General features: G+C 42.4%; 2 protein-coding genes across 4 annotated transcripts in view; both read right to left on the bottom strand.

The window, feature by feature from the left end:
* The window catches only part of LOC123981564 (pro-neuregulin-3, membrane-bound isoform-like), a 580,451-nt gene that overhangs the window by 112,197 nt on the left and 447,618 nt on the right, over positions 1-20,636 (bottom strand). The window lies entirely within an intron of this gene.
* Positions 1-20,636, bottom strand: part of tln1 (talin 1) — a 72,233-nt gene that overhangs the window by 40,922 nt on the left and 10,675 nt on the right. Inside the window, exons 2-12 of the mRNA XM_046066493.1 lie at positions 12,337-12,400; positions 8,182-8,344; positions 6,248-6,345; positions 5,634-5,763; positions 5,348-5,500; positions 4,735-4,877; positions 3,943-4,070; positions 3,776-3,836; positions 3,291-3,395; positions 2,921-3,076; positions 1,557-1,658 (exon numbers count right to left, since the gene is read on the bottom strand). Coding sequence (XP_045922449.1) covers positions 1,557-1,658; positions 2,921-3,076; positions 3,291-3,395; positions 3,776-3,836; positions 3,943-4,070; positions 4,735-4,877; positions 5,348-5,500; positions 5,634-5,763; positions 6,248-6,345; positions 8,182-8,311 — 1,206 coding nt within the window. The 5' untranslated portion in view covers positions 8,312-8,344; positions 12,337-12,400. The remainder of the gene's footprint in view (positions 1-1,556; positions 1,659-2,920; positions 3,077-3,290; positions 3,396-3,775; positions 3,837-3,942; positions 4,071-4,734; positions 4,878-5,347; positions 5,501-5,633; positions 5,764-6,247; positions 6,346-8,181; positions 8,345-12,336; positions 12,401-20,636) is intronic.

Raw genomic sequence — 20,636 nt, 5'->3', positions numbered from 1 at the left:
GTCAAAAGCAGCAGCAACGACATCAGTGGCGACATCGCTGGATCATACACATTTTACACACTTCATTTTAAAGGAATCCTGATTTAACAAAGGTTTGCAATCAGGCAGGCTCAAAAACTGTCATCTCTTATAACACAATGTGTCATGATATATAAAATAATTATTTTAATAATAATTTTATAAAATAATATATATAAATTATTATTATGGTCTGCCTGTTCTGTGTTCCTGTTTTCAGTTTGTTTCCCAGTCAGGTTTGGTCTGTGTCTGTCTGTGCTTGTGGTTATTTTGGTCCTTGTCTGCTGGTTTCTGTGTCGTGTTTAGAACGTGTCTTTATGTTTTTAAGGTTTCAGTTCCGTGTGCTTGTCCTGTTCCTGGTTTATTTTGATATTGTGTCTGGCTGTTTCCTGTTAAAGTTTGGAGTTTGCTGCATCTGTTTTCTGTGTGTAGTTTTGCTTATTGTCTCCCTGATTCCCCTGATATGTCTCAGCAGTTTATTCTCCCCTGCTGGTTAGCCCTGTATATACTGCCTACGGTTTGTTCTTGGATTATAGATTCTCTCCAGCTTGGATCATAGTTTGTTTTGTTAGTTTGGGATTTTCGCTGCCTTTCTGGAGTTACTATTTTTAGTTGGATATCCTGTTTGTGCACTTATGTTTTTCTTTAATAAATCATAAGAAGTCATTCTGCTGTGTTAGTGTCTGCATTTGGGCCCTACAATCTGTTTCTGCCTGAGCACATGGAAAAACCTGACAACCCTTTCTTCTTAAAGGGCGGAGGTCAATAAAGAAATGTAGGCAAAGTAGATATTGTAACATTTTATCTAAGAAATAGGTGATAAATAAGTGAAGAATAAGAAGTCTTAACGTCGTTTCAACGGACTCTATATTCACTCTCCTATCTAGAAGTTTGACGTGGTATTGAGTGCCTATTAGGGCTGGAAATTAAAACAAGTCTGAGAGAAAGGTAAAAGTATGAGGCAGAGTGGGCATTAACTACATAATCATTGATATTTCTTATCTTTGAAACATAAAACTGTGTAATTCAAAAGTGGATCAGAAGAGACCATATGCCTTAAAGGTCCAGTGTGTGATATGTAGGAGTAACAGTATCCAACATACAAAGGCAACTCTAAACAAGCGGCTGTCCAAAGGGACACAGCTCAGCAAAGTTTAGGAGCCACAACCTCAAAGTCCCCTATAGTTTTAGGCCTGGATCAGGGAACAACCAACAAACCCTGATCAGAGGACCTCAGAGAGGGCACCTGCCTGACCCTGCAGGGATCACAACAACCTTGAATTTGATAGAGCCAGTAAAGAGAAAGAGACAAAAGCTTAGCAGCAGCATTTTGGGCCGCTTGTAAACAATCCAGGGCCGCTTTGCTGAGGCAGGTGACAAGGTTAGAGTTACAACACAGTTCCTAGAATAATAAGGAATCCACCTCATGTAACCTGCAGCAGAGAAAAGGTCAACTTTTCTTTCTCTGAGACGGAAACTGAAGCTGATACAATGATATACCACAACATTTTACCATTGTAATGTGTCATGTTTGTTACCTTTTTGAGGATGATGTCGATGTAACCGGCAATAAGCTGAGCTATCTGCTCTCCCTCAGTGGTCTGCACAGAGTAGTATCCATCCTGGTAGTCTCCAAAGTCCTGAAAGCAGAACAAAGAGCAACGTCAGATTAAAAGATTAAACACATGCAAGGGAGCTCCCCTGTAGTGTAGGGGTTAAGGCGCCGACCATGACTAGTCCAGCTGGGGGACCTTTGTTACGTCTCTCTCCTGCTTAAAATGGAAAGAAAAACAAACACACACAGTAGTTTACATTAGAGTTATTTGATATCACGTTGCCTCTTAGTGACACCCACATAAGACACGAGAAGAAGTTTCTGTGAGGAGAGAGGAATCAAGGTACCGTGTCATCATACAAATGGGTGGTCCCTTCCTTTACGCACCTCTTTATGAGAAGCTTTTTTAGAGCATTAAACACTTAATTTCCTGCATTCTGGTGAATTTTCTGCAATCATTTCTGCATTTCCTACATCAATTTATGGTGGAAACGTATTTATTTATTTCTCCGCACTGTAGCGGACTGGAAAAGCGGACCCGCCCTACTCTGCCTCTGACTGGCTGTTGGGTTGAGGCATTAGGAGTGACGATTGGTTAGGCACAGCCAGTTGTAAAGTTGCAAAGCTCATGCTAGAGTGGCCTCAATGCAGTCTTAGCAACGACCGAAGGACCAGATCAATTTCCAGGTCACCCAAGGAACAAGGAGACATGAAATATTCCAATGACATGCACCATTTCATTTGGCAGACACCACTTACAGTTTTTCCCTACACACGCTGGGAGCAGTACAGTGTTCATTGTCTTTCTCAAGGGTACACAAACCACAAATCCTATAATTAATAGCCAACCCACTATACCATCTGAGCTTTATTTGTAGTACACTAATAACTACCGGCCAAGGAGCATGCTATGGTGGAGCGCATGCTGAACCCAGCAGTGTCATTCCAACAACAACAGATGGACACTCTCCATCTAAAAACCAATGAAAGGTGTACACAGCAAGGATGCTAAAAATGGGATTTGCAGCTGCGTGACCACACATGCTGAGCCATTCCATTTAAGTTACGGCAGGGATCACACGCAATCGCAGCACAGCATGCCTCAACACAGCTAAACGATGCTGTGCTGGGACGACGGGAAAGTAGAATTAGGGTGAGTCGAGACACGCTGCAGGGGAAGCTCATTTGAGCTGCTTGGAGTCATTGTGTCATCTTTTTCACGCTACACACACATTGTTACTGTGGTTAAGGGTTGGAAAGTAAACTGAGAGCTGTGATACAGTTAACCTCCCTCGGGGCAGCAGCTCAGGGTCAATGACATGTTCTGTCTTTCCATGATCAACTCACCAGAGTGAAGCTCTTGGGTGAGGCAGCCCAACGTTTGATGTTGGTCAGGCTCCACTCCTGGATCACCTCCTTGGTCTTCTCGTCCACCCTCATCACACACTCCTTGGTGATGCCCAGCAGACGAGGCACCAGTTTGTTTTTGCCCTTCATTTTCTCCTGCAGGAGAACATGAGCAAACAGTTAGAATGCCCTTACTGTAGTAAACCAGCAGTGTTAACACATTTGGATTTCTAATTGAACCATGTTGCTGCATGTCAACAATACACACCCACACCCTGCAAACCACAAATCTGATTATCCCCCCAGCTGCAACTGAGTCTCAAAGCAAATGTAAACTTCTCCAATCCATCCAACTGAAATGTCTTCTCACCTTGACCAGAAAGAATGACACTCCGTAGGTTTTCAGAGACCTGGCCAGCTTCACATAGCTGACTTTGGCCTCGATCTCGGTCATGTTCTGATAGTTTTTGTGTGCCTGCAGAGACGAGAGAAACAATCACCTTAGTGAAGCATTAAGTAAGCCACCCCAAATATAAGTCATCATACTTAGATCTGTGACATCTCATGATTCACAGACATTTGCGTTGACCTGTTTTCAATAAGACTGCACAACATGAGTTAAAAGTAGAGTTTGTTATACAACCCTCCAATTCTCAGCGCTTCCTCTCTGCTGATGTTAACTGAGAGTTTCACTTTCAATGTTGGACACTAAAATAAAAGTGTTTCTTACTAAATAACATTATAAAACGTGCATGTAGTCTTCTTCATCTAGCCAGGACTGATGAAGCGCCAGAACAACAAGCAAGACTGTTGGGTCAGAGCTGACAGAGTCCTGTACCTGAGTCCACTTCTTACCTGAAAGATCTTTTTCTCTCCCTTGTTCTTGATGTACTCTTTGGGAAGGAACTCCTTTAAACTGAGGAAGAAGTAAGAGGTTAACTAGAATCAAAGAAGCCTCAGGACCATGCCAAGAAGCAAACTCAAAACAGAAATTTCAATATGAATATGAAGGCAGCGCTCACTCCAAGAATCCAGCCTTGTGTTTGGACTCGTTGTGGTCGCCGAACTGAATCTGACACTGATAGCCAGCAAACTCACAGGCCTTTTCAAAGGAGACTGGATGAGATCCGTTCAAAATGTCATCACGGGCCTGAACGCACAGACAGAAACCGTCATCACTCAGGAGAACAACTGAAAACTACATTACAACAGCCTCACAAAAAACCTGAGCAGTACAGCCAATAGCCATGATAAATACTTGATTGTGACTGACAAGAGGGTGTGCATTGTTTTCAGATAGCTTCACAGTGTGGCTGTGTTAATACTCATATAAAAGGCTGCTGGTTTCAGCTGTTACTGGGCTACGGTCTGCTTCCATGTTTTTTGTAAATACTATCACTATCTGTGGAGTTGCTGTGTGAGGTTCATATAGGAGACGTCTTTTTCTTTCTGTGGTGCATTATTGCTGAGTTTCATTCATTCATGTATTCATTTCTGTTCATTCTGATTGGGTTGCATTGGCCCCGATTGTCTGGTAATTCCACCTTAAACAGCCTCTAAGGTTATCTGTGACCCTGCTCATACAGTTCTGTGATGTGTGTCCCCTAATGGAGACCTGGGGTCATCTCTGTTGTTCTGGCACAGATACTGTTTAAGGCCAAATATGTTGAATATGAACCCACCTGACTGATTACTGTTGATTTCTAAAAACCCTTTGATGACTGGGAAAATGAGATGGTCTTTCCAGTAGGAAATCATGCATGCCAGTAAACAAACCCCGAGAGAGTTATCAGGTCTATGAGGGCTTTGTTTACCTGTACGTAGAGCAGGTTGAGCTGGACGGGATCTCTGGAGTCCACGTTCTGGTCTGAGTAGAAGAACTTCCTCCTCAGCAGCAACATCTCTGTCTCCTCCACACCCTGTTCCCTCAACGTCCTGCCATGGTCCAACCAGTTCACTGAGGAACAACAGCAACCAAATAAACTGATTCAGGAAGACAGAGACTTGCTGGTTCCTGGACTCTTGTACAAAAGGTCGACAAAATATTGACAGGCGTTCAAGAAATGCTTTGCTATTTGTATGTTGGGAACGGTGTGTTTACGGGCCATACACAATATACAGCCAATCAGTACACACCTGTCAGTAGCTTTACTCTCTACTGCTATTTTTGAAATGACCTCTGACCTCCCCACAGCTCATTACTTTGTCTGTAATTCTGTTTCCAGACAGACTCTGTAACACAGCAGAGTCATGCAGTGTTACAGAGAGGAGACGTGATATTCTAAATATATTTTCACATCACCACACCCAACAGAGCTGCAACAAACGGGAGACTCCTGACTTCCAGTGAAACCACGACCCTGTGGGTCAGTTTCATCAGTTTAGTGTGTTAAAGGCAGTGAGGGTGAGGGCTAGTGTTTGTCATACACTCATCATCTGTGTGGAGCTTCTGCTTCAGCTTCTCCATCTTCTTATCGTCTCTCAGCAGAGTCTTGTCTCTCTTCAGGGTGCCGGTGGTCTCCTCCTTCTTCTCCTCACCAATGTCTCGCACAAGCGAGTACTCATCGTAGTTTGTAATGCCTGGCACACAAACACACTCGGGTTACTACACTTACTCTCAAGCACCAAACAGTGATGATTCACCAGCAGTGTCAGTATATCTGGTGACGTTCAGGTGGACAGACATTATTTTCAGTTGTCCAGGTGACCTGACCTATTCTAGCACAGATGGTCATGAGCATGTCGCTGACAATCTTGGCGTCGTCCACCATGACGGTCTTCACCGTGCCGTCCAGCATGCGGATCTTCAGAGGCCTCTGCTTCTTCTTGTAGTCCAGAGTGTCCTGACAGACAGAGGAGACACATCAGGAGCTCTGTGTTACTAGATGAGACAGATCTACAGATCTTTCAGGCTTGATTATCCATGAACCTCTGAAATCCCCTGAACAAAGATTCAGAACTGATTCAGATATTCACAGAATGTTTTTTTTTCAAATCACCTTTTATAGACTCATGGGGTCCTATTCATGGCTGTGCAATGACCAGCTGGGCACCAGGGGTTTTAGTGAGTTAACTGGCTTTTGGTAGTTTAATTAAAGATCCGTTTGGGAATAAGCACAAGTAAGCACAATTTCAGCTGACATTCACAACTACAACTGTTTGCTGCTGACATTGTTATCTGATCTAGAGGCCCTGCCCAAAACCAAGTTTCAAGACTTATTCATGCACTGGGCACATTTTGTCTTCCTCCCAGTTTGCCTCTATGTGCTAAAAGTTCAGTTTTGGTAACATTTAGTGGTGTTTAGAGTGTGGGCCAGAGTGACTCACCCCATTCCTCAACATGTAGTAGTCCAGGGCCTTTCCTGCCTCCAGCCAGATACCTTTTTTTGGGTCTTCATCAGACAGAAACAGCCCATAGTCATTGGCTGCAGAAGGAAACAGAAATACTGAGTGAGTCACTGCGAGTGTGTTTCTTGGCATATGTGCACATGTGGATATTCAGCCACTATGGAGCTCTCATTTACTTGTGCTGACTTTTGAAATATGTGCACTAGCTTCCCCGTCCATGTTAATCAGGTCAGTGGGTCTCTGGGTGTTTGTCTCAATACATACATCTGCTCAAACCATGTCAGCTACACATTTCAATACGAGACCACTTGTCTGTAGAGGGTTAGACGCTTAATATGCTGGAGAGTTGAAACACACGGCTGAAATAGGGCAAAAGTCAGAGATGCAGGGTTTAACAGCTTCGTCTTTCTAAATGTAAAATGACTTACAGGTTGGAACAAGTAATGCAGAGAGATGCTGTTGAAATAGCTCATGTAAAAGACATAACTCTGAAAGCATGACAGCTAAAGCATCTGTGGAGCCGAGGGCTACTCTCAGTTTACAGGCTCTGCGGAAGAGCCGCAGTTGAACGCGTTGCTGTAATCAAGCAGACAAAGGTAACAAGGCAACAGATCATCTGCTGTTAGATATTCTCTCCTGCGTTCCACTCTTAGTACTGATTGGTTTATAGAGTGCCGTGAAAAAGAATTCGCCCTCTTCCTGACGTCTTCTATTTTTGCATATTTGTCGCACTTGATATAAGACAAAGTCAACCAGACTAAACACAACATACATTTTCTCATTTCCTTTATTGAGGGAAATATAGTGATCCAACACCCATATAAAAAAGTAATTGTCTCCCTAAACTTAATAACCAGTTGGTAGCAGCAACAACTGCAACCAAATGCTTCCGATAACTGCAGATCAGTCTTTCACATCGCTGTGGAGGAATTTTGGCCCACACTTTGCAGGATCGCTTTAATTCAGCCACACTGGCGCGTTTTCGAGCATGAACTGCCCTTTTAAGGTCCTACCACAGCATCTCAACTAGATTCAAGTACTTCGACTAGGCCGCTCCGAAACCTTAATTTGGTTTCTTTTGAACTATTTAGAGGTGGACTGCAGATCACAGACTGATAACTGGACATTCTCCCTCAGAATTGTCTGGTAGAAAGCAGAATCCATGCTTCTGCCAATTATGGCAAGTCGCCCGGCTCCTGAAGCAGCAAAGCATCCCCACGCCATCACCCTACCACCACCACTACATCGTACGATGTTCATATTGTGAAATGCTATGTTAGCTTTACGCCAGATGTAACAGGACACATCTTCCAAAATGGTTCCACGGACTCATCAGTACACAGAAAATTATCCCAAACAGTTTGGGGGTCATCAATGTGTTTTTTTGCAAATGTGAGACGAGCCCTTTTGTTCCTCTCGGTTGGCAGTCACTTCTTAATCTCCGCACCAATCTCCACAACAAGCATCCAGGTGGCCTGGATAAGGGCTGGCTCATGCTAGAAAAATCTATTTAATGTGACGTGTTGTCTCATCAGAAATGTTTATAGTTGTTCTAAACGGTCACACTAAGTTGGGGTGAAAAGTCAGACATCATAGAGAGAGGGGAGACGATATGGTTTAAATATACATTTTCAGACATCCTAGAAGACCTTCTAGGTTGTACAAATGAAGAGGGACTAGAATTGTGTAAAGAATGAAAGTTATAACCCTGCCTCCTCTACATGCCCTGACAATCACTGTGTGACGCGGGTGTGATTGTTGAAACTTTTGGACACAGCCCGCCCTCCAAATTCCGATGTTGGGAAGGTATGGAGGGGAGGGGGCTTTGAAGCTTTTCAAGCATCTGACAAGAACTTCTAATGCACCGTAAAACTTGTAGTGTGTGTGTGTGTGTGTGGGGGGGGGGAACTCACGCTGGCCGAGCTGTGCCTCAGGAACTCTCTCCCTGATGATACGGCAGGCGTCGTAGACCATGGTGGAGGGCTCAAACTGCATGGTCTTCACCACGTTCCCCACGCCGATCTTAAGTGACAGGGCCACCATGACTGCTGCTCTGCACCTCCACTCAACTCACACCTGCTTGATGCCCAAGAAAAGTAGTGAGTCAAGACAAATCAATCGTATTTGTATAGCCCAAAACCACATACAGTGTGTCAACAATATGCTTTTTCTGCTCAACATTAGCTTGCATGTCTTTGGTTCAGCTGAATTCTTTGACCCCTCCCTAACCATGACAAAAGAGGCAAGACTCCAAAGTCTATGTGGACCCCCCCACCGCAACCCCCCAGGTATAAAAAGCAGAGCGATGGCTAACTGTAGCACCGGTTTGTGCCTCCCACCCATAGCTGCTGGTTGCATTGTGTTAGCGTTAGCAAACATGATAAGCGCATGTGGACAGAAAATTCCTCCGTAGTGGCAGTTAAAGCAACACATGGGCCCGCTGATAAGTGAGCTGTATTCAGAGCTCCATGCAGAGCTACTAGCTGAATTAGGGGGTGTAGATTTTGTAACCTTTGGACGGTATCAGGCTAGCTGTTTCCCTCTGTTCCCAGCCATTGTGCTAAGCCAAGCTAAACGGCTGCTTTCTGTAGCTTCATTTTACTGTTCAAACACCAGAGTGGGATTGATCGTCTCATCTAACTAATTTCCCAAAATGTCTATTACTCTAACTTTTAAGCCAACATGGTATGCTATAGGTATGGATGTATTCATAACAGCTACTACACTTGCATGTCAACATATCTATCTCCATGACCACTGAGCAAAGTCAAACTCAGCTAATGAAGGCCATGTAATATGACTGAAAGCTCTGGATAAAGCTAACAAGTGGGCCGTAGCTGGGGAGTGGTGTTAGTTTCCCTGGAAAAAAGAACAAAAGATTAACAACCTTCACACTTGTTTGGGTCTTTAGTAAAAAGCACCAAAAGGTAAAAGCCTGGCTTCTTTTAGATTATTTGGAGACACTTCTCTATTACTGTCCCTGAAATCTATTACTGTGGCAGTCTCTTAAATGAAGTTCAGCAAAGGGAAGTACATCACAACAGTTCCATCTTTCTGCAAACTCATTTTTACTGAGGGCATTTCTAAATGATTTTCTTAGTACCGAGTGCTAAGCTGAGTTTAAAATGAGGAACACCCGTTATATTTATACGCACACAAGAAACCAGAGAACTGTGAGAAACCCAGTTCAGACAGGAAACTGAGTTACACTACATATCATCTGCAAGATGATGAGTATAAAAACAGATCAATCCACATGGTCAGTTCAATCCCCAGATAACCTATAAACCATGTTGTAGCAGTACTGTCATTATTTAAAAATATAGTGGTTATTCCATTGGAATCTATGGCTGACCCATAACATCCAGGATTTGTCCCCATTGTGAGCCTCATGTTGTCTGTCCAAGCATCGTATCACTGTACACAGAGCAACACAGGATGACAACGACATGTTACACACTGCGGCTTGTTTCAAAATGACTTTAGTAGAAAAAGAGAAGGGTGATGGAAAAGGAGCAGCACAACACGCCCTGTTTTCTCATCCCACCTTCAGCTCGCTCTGACCCTCGGAGCTGACAACGAGCTCAAACTATTACCAGTGGTAGAAAGTAACAAATGGCATTTACTCAAGAACTGTATTTAACTACAATTCATTTACTTGTACTTTTTACTTATTATTAGTATTTCCATGCAATGCCTCTTTATTATATTTCCCTGTTAAATGTAGTGAAGTTGAAGTATACATTTTACTTCACTCCATTTAGTTACTTTGCTGATTATCGTTTTTTTACACACAGTAATGTGATCAGTTGCGTCTAATATGATACACAAGGTATCAATTAGCTCCACCCCACCAGCTGCAACATTTCAATGCAGCTCACACATGAATCTATGAGTAATAATTAAATAATTCATATATAATGTAGGGCTGACCCCGAATAGTTGGAAAGTCAGTGCTGATTGGACTGCAAATCTCACAGTCAATCTTTGCAGAGGCGTTATGAAACGAGGATCATGCTATTTTGGCTATATGGGGGTGCTCAATGTTTGATTTTACATAGCACTACCCTTTTCCTCCCAATTTCATATTATGATAGAAGTATTATGATATTATTATCTGAATGAATGCATGAATGAGCAAGGTGATTTATTTTTTTCTTGTTTCAAATAACTGTTACATAAAAGTATTGGGAAATTGTATCAGATACTCCTCATCCTAATTAGGTCATCCTCACAGGTAGTATTATATGGGGAAAGACTACAGCAATTATTTTGTTAACTTTTCGATCAATAAACTGAATTGGGGCTTTTTCCTTTAGTGGTGAGTCCAAACCTCCTCCAAAAACGACAAGTCACAAGTATAAAACGAGAAAGGAGTCTGTTTAAACAAGTCCCTAAACTACACTAAAGACTCTAAAGAAGCAAACAGAGGATTAGAGATCAAACCAACTACACATGAAGCAGCCACAGCCGCAGCTGGACGCTCCGTGAGTAAAATCAGCTGATCGTTGCTGCACCACAAAAGCGTTTAATTGATATGATGGAACGCAGTGATTGATCGGAAAGCCAAGCTTGTGGTGATAAACTTGCAACAGTGACAGACATGCCTGTGACCACAGCCGAAGGTGAGCGGCTGTTAAAATCACGCGTGGACTTTTTTATGCAAACAACGGTGCAGGCACATAACGAAAAAAATGGCATGCTCTTCTCTTTCTTTCGAAGTGTTGCTTGCGTGTTTGGCTGCAAGCAAAACCATACAAAAAGTATCAATTGAAGTACTGATTTGACTGGAGACGTTTCGATTCTGCTCGATACCGGGCTGTTTCAGTTGATACCATAAAAGGTATCAAGTAGTGATACCCATCCCTTCTAATGGGTATCACTACATGGACACAAAAACATGTGAAAATAGGGTCCAGGTTGAAAATATAAATACACATATACATAATTCAATCAACTACAACTGTTTGCTGCTGAGCAGGTAGTGGGTTTTTAGAGCTGTTTGACTGAAAACAGCATCTGCAAGCTCTGAGGAGCTGAGTGATGGATAACAATAATTCTCCATATGTTCATCACTATAAGCAACACCATTCCCACTAAACGCATTATTGTTGTTGATAAAATATTATTAGTGCAGCTTTAATTAGTGCAATTAATCACAAAATATCACAAAAATAGTTGCAAATCTGATCACTACTTTTTAGGAAAGCAGGTGCAAATAATTGCCCCTGCAGGGTCTGAGTGAGGGAGCGTGTTACTTTGATCAGTAGAAAGAGTGTCTTTTTAAAGCTGTTTGGAAAATGACATCTTAGCTGCAGAGTGACAGCATGGAGAAAGAGAACAGCGAGGCATGTGCTGGCATCAACGCTCAGAGGGATTGAATGTCACAACACAGACACCCCGACAACCTCAGCCTCACATCCTGCTGACGCCATATCACTATCAGCTCCTCCGTCTTTTTCGGGCTCTCTCCTCGATGACAGGCGGATGGAGGCGGGGTGTGATCTCAGATCTCTGACCTCAGGTTACAGCTATCAAAATGAATGCTGGCTATTGTAGTAACAGATAAGAACACTTCAATTGAAACAAGCAGGGGGAATAAATGCCTTTTCCTGGCCAACACTGAGTACTACACCCTAAAACTGATTCTAAAAAGACAGACACAAGATCCACGATGATAAAGTTCAGCTTTCTCTTAAATTCATTATCGTACTTCACCCAGGTCAAAAGAAGCAAAGCCACATGAGCCACATGAGCCACAGTGAGGAGTGAGACTGGTCTTAAGATAGCAATGACTACATTAACTATAAAGTATTATTGGACAAAAAAGTCAGAGCATTTCCACTTTTTATTTCTATAAAAACAACATTCACATTGCTGTAAAAGATGTTTATTTGTGTACAATATATGATTCAGCGTGAACTCAACTTGATAAGTTGAAAAGATACTGCTGAGTCTAGCGGTTGGATTCATCTCAGACTCTTGCTTGCCGTTTGCTTCTCACTTTCAGTTCACTCATGTCGTCTTTAGTGCATTTAAAGCAGAAAGAAGCTGAGTGAAGTAAATACCTGATGTAAAACGGTGTTAGTGATTGCCCAGTCTGACGATGAACTCTGGGTTTCTTCTCTCTGGCTGAAGAAAAGGAGAGACACAGACCAGGTTACAACCTGTTTTACTGACACGGCACTTACATCTTCAGGACCAATCAAAACACAAAAACCAGACCCTCAGGCAATCTGTGATCCTCACATAACTGCTGCAAAAGAAAGCAACGCTGTTCCTACTGAAACACTGTGGGAGAACAAGTAGTATAGAAATGCAAGATTCTTATTTATGCGAGTGAGACATTACTGGAAATACACGTAACTTTCAAGAGTAAGAATGTTAATACTACTGTCACATCTGTACGGTAAATATGTCGCTACAGCCAGCAGCTGGTTAGCCTAGCTTAGCACAAAGACTGGAAACAGATGAAAACAGCTAGCGTGGCTCTGTCTACCCGCCTCTAAAGCTCACTGACTGAAACATTATCTCTCATTTGTTTGTTCTGTACAAAAAGCAAAGCGTGAAAATAACAAGTTGTTGTTGGGCCATACACGTGTGTGTCTTCTAAATCATGTCCAATCAAATGAATTCGGCAAAAGGTATACTCCAATCAAGTGCAAGAGATAATAAAAGGATAATCAAAGCCTCAAACAGCAACCAATCTGAACACTTGTGTAAATTAATTTGAATGGGTCACTGGGTGTAGAAAGGATCGCTAAATTAAATCTATAGCAAAATAAAGTGTGCAAGACGTGCACGGGTCTGAACACTTTTCAAAGCCACTGCGTGTGACTTTCAGAGGCGTCTTTCTACCGCCCGCTTCAAGTTTGTTGTCACATGCAGAGGGACAGTGAGAGGCTTGTGCCCCCGCTCTCTCATCCTTTGTGTACATAAATGAATACTAGCCTCCCGTGCCATTACATTTCAAGCCCGCAACAATCCTCTCAGCCCACACAATGGTAACACTCACATTACCATACACCCAGTGCTCTCACATGCAACGCTGCATACATACTGTCCCAGGGTGAAGTCTGTTCTGCTGTGTGTCTTATCTACTGTCTTATTATCTGTTTAGAAACTCAATAAGTATATTTCAGAAAAAAGGTCCCTCATCCACAAAAGAAAATGGAAGAATTCTTGCAACATGTCCAAATTGCCATTGTTCAGAACCTCTGTAACAAGTCCAAATCAAGTTGTCAGGTCTCGCAAATATTTCCCTGGCCGACTCTGGATGTCTCTGCAGGAACATGTTTGAACTCACTTCAGGCCTCTAGCTGTGACACACACGGCTCTCAGGCGGCTGTCCTTCAGCACAACATGCTGATACACAGCAGGGCCCGGAGCCTCTCTCTGTTGGTTATTTTGTTTGGTGGCTCTCATCAGACTGTCATAGATGAAATAACATCTTCATTCAAACTGCTATTAAACTATTTTAGTTTTGACTATGTGTGTGTGTGTGTGTGTGTGTGTGTGAGTGTGTGTGTGTGTGAGTGTGAGTGTGGTGGGGGTCTTGGATCGTCCTCTACTCTGGAATGACAGGGTTCCTGTGAGATGTCCTGATGTCATTTCCTGTTTTAAAAAAGCCCTTCCACGCCATAAAAGGGCATTTCAGCCATTTGTATACTCCCAGCTCTGATTCATCTGGGAGCTGTGTATCCTGTCTGCAGTGAATGTAAGGACCATTTGTTTGGCTTAAGGAAAGATAAGATGGGACTCATCTATGGCTCATTTAAGTCTGTAGGTCACAGGTGCTACAAAGGCAAGTTCAAAATGCCCCTCTATCTTCAGTGGGTCTCTACAATATGATTATTAAAAGACACTTAGAAGCACAACAGGCCAAGGCTACTGTGACCTGCCACTCTTCCAGTTTGATAAGTAACAAACCAGAAGTTACACAAATCCTGGAGACTTCAGAAAATATAGTGCGGATGCTTCCCACTCCACCCTGGCTAAAAGAGGAAGTGCTGAGTCACAACAGTAATTACTGCAGTTACTGAGAAATGAGGAAGAGTGCACTGAAGACCACGGCAACCAATCAGTTTGGCAGGAAAACACAACAATAGAGAGGCTGAGTTACAAGGAAGAACTCTAATCCATGTCTTTTGCTGAACAATATGATAATATTAATGGCTATCATAGGATTACAAAGAAGATTACAAGTGATTCAGATACATTCTCAGCATTTGAACTAAAACATTCAGTCCATATAACTTGCAAGCTTTAGCAGCGATTCAACACAAAGTGAGACAGTTTGTTCACTTCTTTAATTTGTTCTTTAGCTGTGGAAGTAGTGCCACTTCCTTGTGCAATGTGCAGCTCATCATCACTTAACTCACTGAATCAAGTTGTTTAGAAACATTGTTATCTTATTTGTGCATGTCCCAGCATGCAATTTATTTGGGTTCAAATTCTATCCTATATGTCTCACTGAGATTAAAAGTCTCTTTTTGTGCAGAGTTTTCTCACCAAGACAGGCAGCGGCACAATTAACAAGGCTGCAGACATGAAAACATTTACAGTTTACGATGGAAATAAGTATCAGTTACAAGGTCATAAAATATAATAAATATAACTCGGGATGCACTAAAATGAAAATTCTTGGCCGAAGCCGAATATAATGAAAACATTTTCTGAATACCGAACAAATAAATTCACAATTTTTTCCATTTATTTTGCCTATTTTTTCCCATTGGATAAATTAAATAGTCAAAATGTGCTTTTTACTCAGTGTTTCCCACAGGATTTGGAGAGACTACGGTGGGTGGTAAAGTAAATGACATGTGTCCATTTACTTTTAATGGACACATGTAATATGTTTTATACTTTCTGTGAATATAATCCAATTAATCTTATTTCCATCCTGTATAGACACCTTATTTTGAAAAACAGATGTTGTCACATGTGTATCCTCCGCTAAATTCATCAAGTCCGACCCAATATGATGTATAATGTTGTATGTTGTTCTCGTATGGCGTAACATGAAGACTTCACAGCCTCTTCAGGTAGGACTCATACTGCAACACTTGTCTTTGTAAAGAGACAAAATGACAGGATAAAGTCTCTAAACTGCCTGTCAGCTCGCTCTGGTCTGTTTCAGTGGATTTACCATAAAGGCTTGAATAAGTGTGTAATCCAAATTTAGGTGCAGCTAGCTGAATCACCTTCTCAGAAATGAGTGACAGAAACACTCAAAGCGGGTCAGACCGTTTTTTTCCCTTTTCTAAGAAGTCCACCAGATGGAGAGGATGTGCTAGGAGACAATTCAGCAGAACAGTTTCTGCAAACGGTGTCTTTCTCGGACACTTTAAAATGCTTCCACACTGCCGACATGTCAACGTAATTGTTCGGTAAAATTTATTAGTCTTAGACTTAATTAAATATTCACAATTTATCAACAACAACAATCATAACATCTACAGCCTCCGAGTCATTTAAAAATACTTTAAAAGCAACTAGCGAAACCGATTCAGGACATTTTGCAGCTGATTCCAAGCAAAGGGAGCAGCGCACTTAAACGCACCTTCTCCCAATTCAGTCTAGACAGATAGTAGTAATAAGTCCTTAGAACGAAGACAATATCTTGCTGTACTTATATATGCATATACTGTGTATGTGTTCATGAGATGCTACAGCCTTTACAGCCACCACATCTCCACCCAATTTCACACCTATGGAAGATTGTGGAGCTACGTGAAAGACAATGCTCTCAACCACTTCTCCTTAAGGCCAAATTAAAGAATGTAAATGTTCATCTTCTGATCCATTTACTGATGTCTGTGACCGTCTCTGACCTGATTAAATAAAGGTGCTATGTACAAATGAGGGAATATGTTGTGGAGGACTGGTGTTCATCCCTCCAACGGAGTTCCACACACTTGGCAGAGCCCTGAAGCTGTTCTGGAGGATCTGGATGAGCTTTTGCTCTGTGTCCAACCTGTCTGACTGCTGTGGTTTCCTGACCCATTCACCAGACCGCAGCTCTAACCTTGGTGAGTAGAATGTATGGAAAAAAAGACAAACAGATGACCCAGGTTGGAATAAACAGCAACCGACCTGCACTGTCATTCCACATGTCCAAATGTGCTCACAAAAGGTTTACATATACTGTCCAACTCCAAGCAGCATCAGTGCTTTAAGACCTTTTTTAACTGACTTCACTTCCTGTCAGTCTAGTCTTCTATTGTAAAGTGACAGCAGTCAACTGTCATCCTGTGGAGCAGCATCCTGTCTATCTCCAGCAGTCAGATACTGTACATCTCAGCCTCTATCTCATGTCCTTCAGGCCCGAGCACACCAGAGGAATATTACAATAACTTATCTTATTGTGCCAGAACAACACTTTACTGTCGCAGCTGCTCTCCAGGCTGATAAACACAGCGTGTGATACTGTAGTTTCTCTGCCTACAGTCTATTATTGCAAACATCAGCCTATGCCAGACGCTTGTAACAGTGCATGTTCAAAATGTTTAAAAACCTTCTCAGTTCATTTTTACAAACCTAAAGAAATATCACAGCCAATTTCAATTCAATGACATTGTTATTTTATAGTGCCAATTCATAAAAGTTATCTTACTTTTTTTATAGAGCAGGTCTAAACCTGCTCTTTGTAATGTCATTTACAGTTTTAAATTTTTAAAATTGTATTTAGTCATAGAGATGTGCTCTGATCAGGTACAGTACACGCATGGGAGGATAAATCTTAAGTCTCATCAGAACATTTTAAAATGTGCATGGCCACTGTTGGAATGAAATTGGCACTTAAGTTCTATATTTCATATTCTAAAATTATAAGCTGATAAGACCCTGTATTGGGGGTTAACAAATACAACGGCTTGATAACTAGCACGTCTATCACTCAGAGGAATATTTTGAGTCAGAGCATTCCTCTGACTTAATAGCACAAAGTTGATCAGCATAACTTTCTGATGATGATGTGAAATGAGTGAAAGTTTCGAATGTATGTGACTGAGACGGACATGATGCGATCCACTAGCGAGAAGGCATATCACAGAGACACTGATGGAACAGTGGTGCGACAGAGCGACACTTCTTTTTACCTCAAAAGCAATCTCAGTACTGAGTCGACAGTGGCTTGCAGTGAGCACGCTTCACCATGATAAAATAAAAATGTGCTCAGTATAACGAGAAAAGATCGTCTTTACATTGTAACAAGACATTTTTCACGTTATGATAACTCCCAACTCCTCCTACCAAAGAAAACTGCCCAAAATAGAGGGGGATACGTTTCTGTGGAGAAGATAAGATAAAATAAGTTGTTGTGAATCCAAGCTGCTGACTGCAGCTGCTGTCTGCTGTGAGGGAGGAAGACGACAACTTTTCAGATCCACCTGTCAATCTCTCAGTGTTTGCCACTCAAAACATTGCTAGGCTTATTTGTTTTCTTGCTTTTTGTATTTGAAATGTTGTGTCCCGGCTTTTGTTACTTGTCAGTACACCAGATTCCGCCATGAGCGCCACAGTTTCCCTATCACGTAATAATAATAACAATCTCACTGTCAAGTATGGCAGCAGTGGAATGGGAGAGAAATGAGTCATGAGAGAGGCAATAGCCGTGTTTTCCATCAACGTTTTTTAATGCGCATTTTGAAGTATCGCATTAGAAAAGGTTGATGGAAAAGGCAAAATTCGGGAAAAAAATCCTTAAAAAACTTCTGACGTGGCGAACTTGTACATTTACATTTACTCATTTGGCAGACGCTTTTATCCAAAGCGACTTACATCTGAGGAACAACATACAAGCATCAACAGAGCATCAAATACAGATCTACAACTGACTATACATACTAGTAAGAGCAGCAATAAATACTAGTAAAAGCTCATAGTACATATCATATCAATGGGGTAAATACCTAGGGAAGGAAGTAAGAGTTAACAAAAAGTGCAATCGATACAAGATAATTGTAGGGGATAGAAGAAGAAGAAGAGCACAGGAAGTGCATGTTAGAGGTTAGGAGTTAGAGGTGTTATAAGAGGAAGTGTTCTCAGAAGAGATGAGTTTTCAAGAGCTTCTTGAAGTTAGAGAGGGCGTGTGGTAGGTCGTTCCACCATCGTGGTGTCATAGATAACAACAGCCAGGACTGGGATTGCTTTGTGTATAGGGACGGCAGAGCCAGGTGGCATTCGTTGGAGGAGCGTAGCAGCCAAGAAGGAATGTAAGTTTGTATTATGGAGTTTAGGTAGATGGGTGCAGACCTAGTAGTCACTCTGTATGCAAGCATTAGTGACTTGAATCTGATTCTGGAGGCCACAAGGAGCCAATGGAGGTCACTGAGTAATGGAGTGACATGAGTCCTTTTGGGCAGAAACCAGATGCGCTGCTGCGTTCTGAACCATTTGTAAGGGTTTCACCGCACAAGCTGGAAGACCCGCTACCAGGGCATTGCAATAGTCAAGACGAGAGATAACCATGGCCTGTACCAGAAGCTGGGTGGCGTACTGAGTGAGGTAGGGCCTGATTTTCCTTATGTTGTATAGAGCAAGGCGGCACGACCGAGAGACAGCAGCAACATGGTCTGAAAAGGACAGCTGGTTATCAATCATGACACCCAAGTTTCTCACCACCTTGGTTGAGTGACGGTTGAGGAGTCAATTTGTAGTGTGATGTTATGGTGGATAGATTGCGTAGCTGGAATGACCAAGAGTTCAGTCTTAGAGAGGTTTAGTTGAAGGTGGCAAGCCTTCATCCATGCAGATATGTCCGAGACAGTACATGATCCAAGCCGAGACGGCTTTATCGTCTGGCGGGAAGGATAGGTAGAGCTGCGTATCGTCTGCGTAGCAATGATAAAAGAAGCCGTGCGAGCGAATGATCGGCCCTAGTGAGGCACAGTAAATTGAGAAGAGATGGGGACCTAGCACTGAGCCTTGGGGCATCCCTGTGGAGAGGCAGTGGGCGGGGAGGATAATTGTCCTTTCCACAAAATATTTTAGGAACGCCCCGAGAGGTAGGATTCAAACCACAGGAGTGCTTTACTCGAGATGCCCATTGCTGAGAGAGCAGATAGCTCACGACTGATCAGCTGTTTCTGCTGTCAGCGTCTTGCCCGGTTGTGCAGAGTTCTGCATGCCTGCCGAGAATTTCCTGCACCTCGCGGCTGGTAACGCTCGTTTGTGCTGAGAAAAGAGGTGGATCCAAATCAGGACAGGTAGCCTTCATCATCTGTTCTGCCGAATTATGCATTCACCTCTTAAAGGTCCTTTTCAGATCCTTTGCTCTGCACACTGATCAAACAGGGTTATCACCGCATATTTATGCTGAATCACAATGAATGCTGCTTCTACTGAGTGTAATAAAATATTAACAACTCTAAATGTTCATAAAATATATAGTTCAAATCATTTATCACCACTGATGAACCCCACAAAGGATATTATAGCTTTTTAAAGCATTATCTGGAGGTGCATGCAATTCTCGGTAGGCATGCAAAACCCGGCATAACACCAGATATTCCCATAACGTGTGGAGACATGGCTGGTAGCAATTTGCCCGCTTGAATCACATTTCTGAGGACCTCTCTCCATTTTTCTAAGATCCATGGTCCTCAGGTCCATGTGACTGGTTTCTTTTCTGGTTTGGAACCCATACATCTTCTTTATTACGGCCATGTGTAACGTCAACGACTGACGTATCTATGCTTGCCGTAGCCTGGTTTATTCGCTCCAAGTCAGCTGAAGGAAACGCACATATTTCTCATTTACTTTTTTGCGACAATTCAAAAGTACGCTTAAAATTCGCATGACAATTAGATGGAAACATGGCTACTGTGTGCTATTAGCACAGCTACTGAACAACAAAGTAGTTCAGCACATTAGAGCAGTATTAATGATGTATCCTCCTGACACAGTGTAACTGCATGTTTTACAGATACCATGGTATCTCAGATTCATTTCACGAAAAGTATAAAAGTGTTGCCAGTGAAGCAGCGTAGCAGAAGTAAAACAAGCCGTGGTGAACAGCTGACCACGAGTTCACAGTGCTGCAGAGTACATGCAGTTCGTTGCAACCAATGAGCTCTACTGTCTCCGTTCCCAGCTGCACTCACACATCCTGTGGCCTCCTGCAGCAGAGCAACACAGAAACAGAAACACAGTCCTCTTGCACCCAGCACATCAAACCGTATTACATGACTTCCCTGCCTTTTCTACGTGCCGTCAGATTTACTAAAACACTTGTAGCTCTTATGTTTTACCTTCCGATATGTGCGCTGCCATCACAAGCTGCTACAGAAAAAGGAAGCAGTCATTGTTGGGCCGCGTGGGTGCTGAGGGACTGATAACTGTGCAGACTGTTTGATAAAGGTAG

This window comes from Micropterus dolomieu, linkage group LG13 (assembly GCF_021292245.1).
Source record: "Micropterus dolomieu isolate WLL.071019.BEF.003 ecotype Adirondacks linkage group LG13, ASM2129224v1, whole genome shotgun sequence".
Taxonomy (NCBI): domain Eukaryota; kingdom Metazoa; phylum Chordata; class Actinopteri; order Centrarchiformes; family Centrarchidae; genus Micropterus; species Micropterus dolomieu.
The sequence above is the reverse complement of the archived record's forward strand: the minus strand, read 5'-3'. Positions and strand labels throughout refer to the sequence as shown.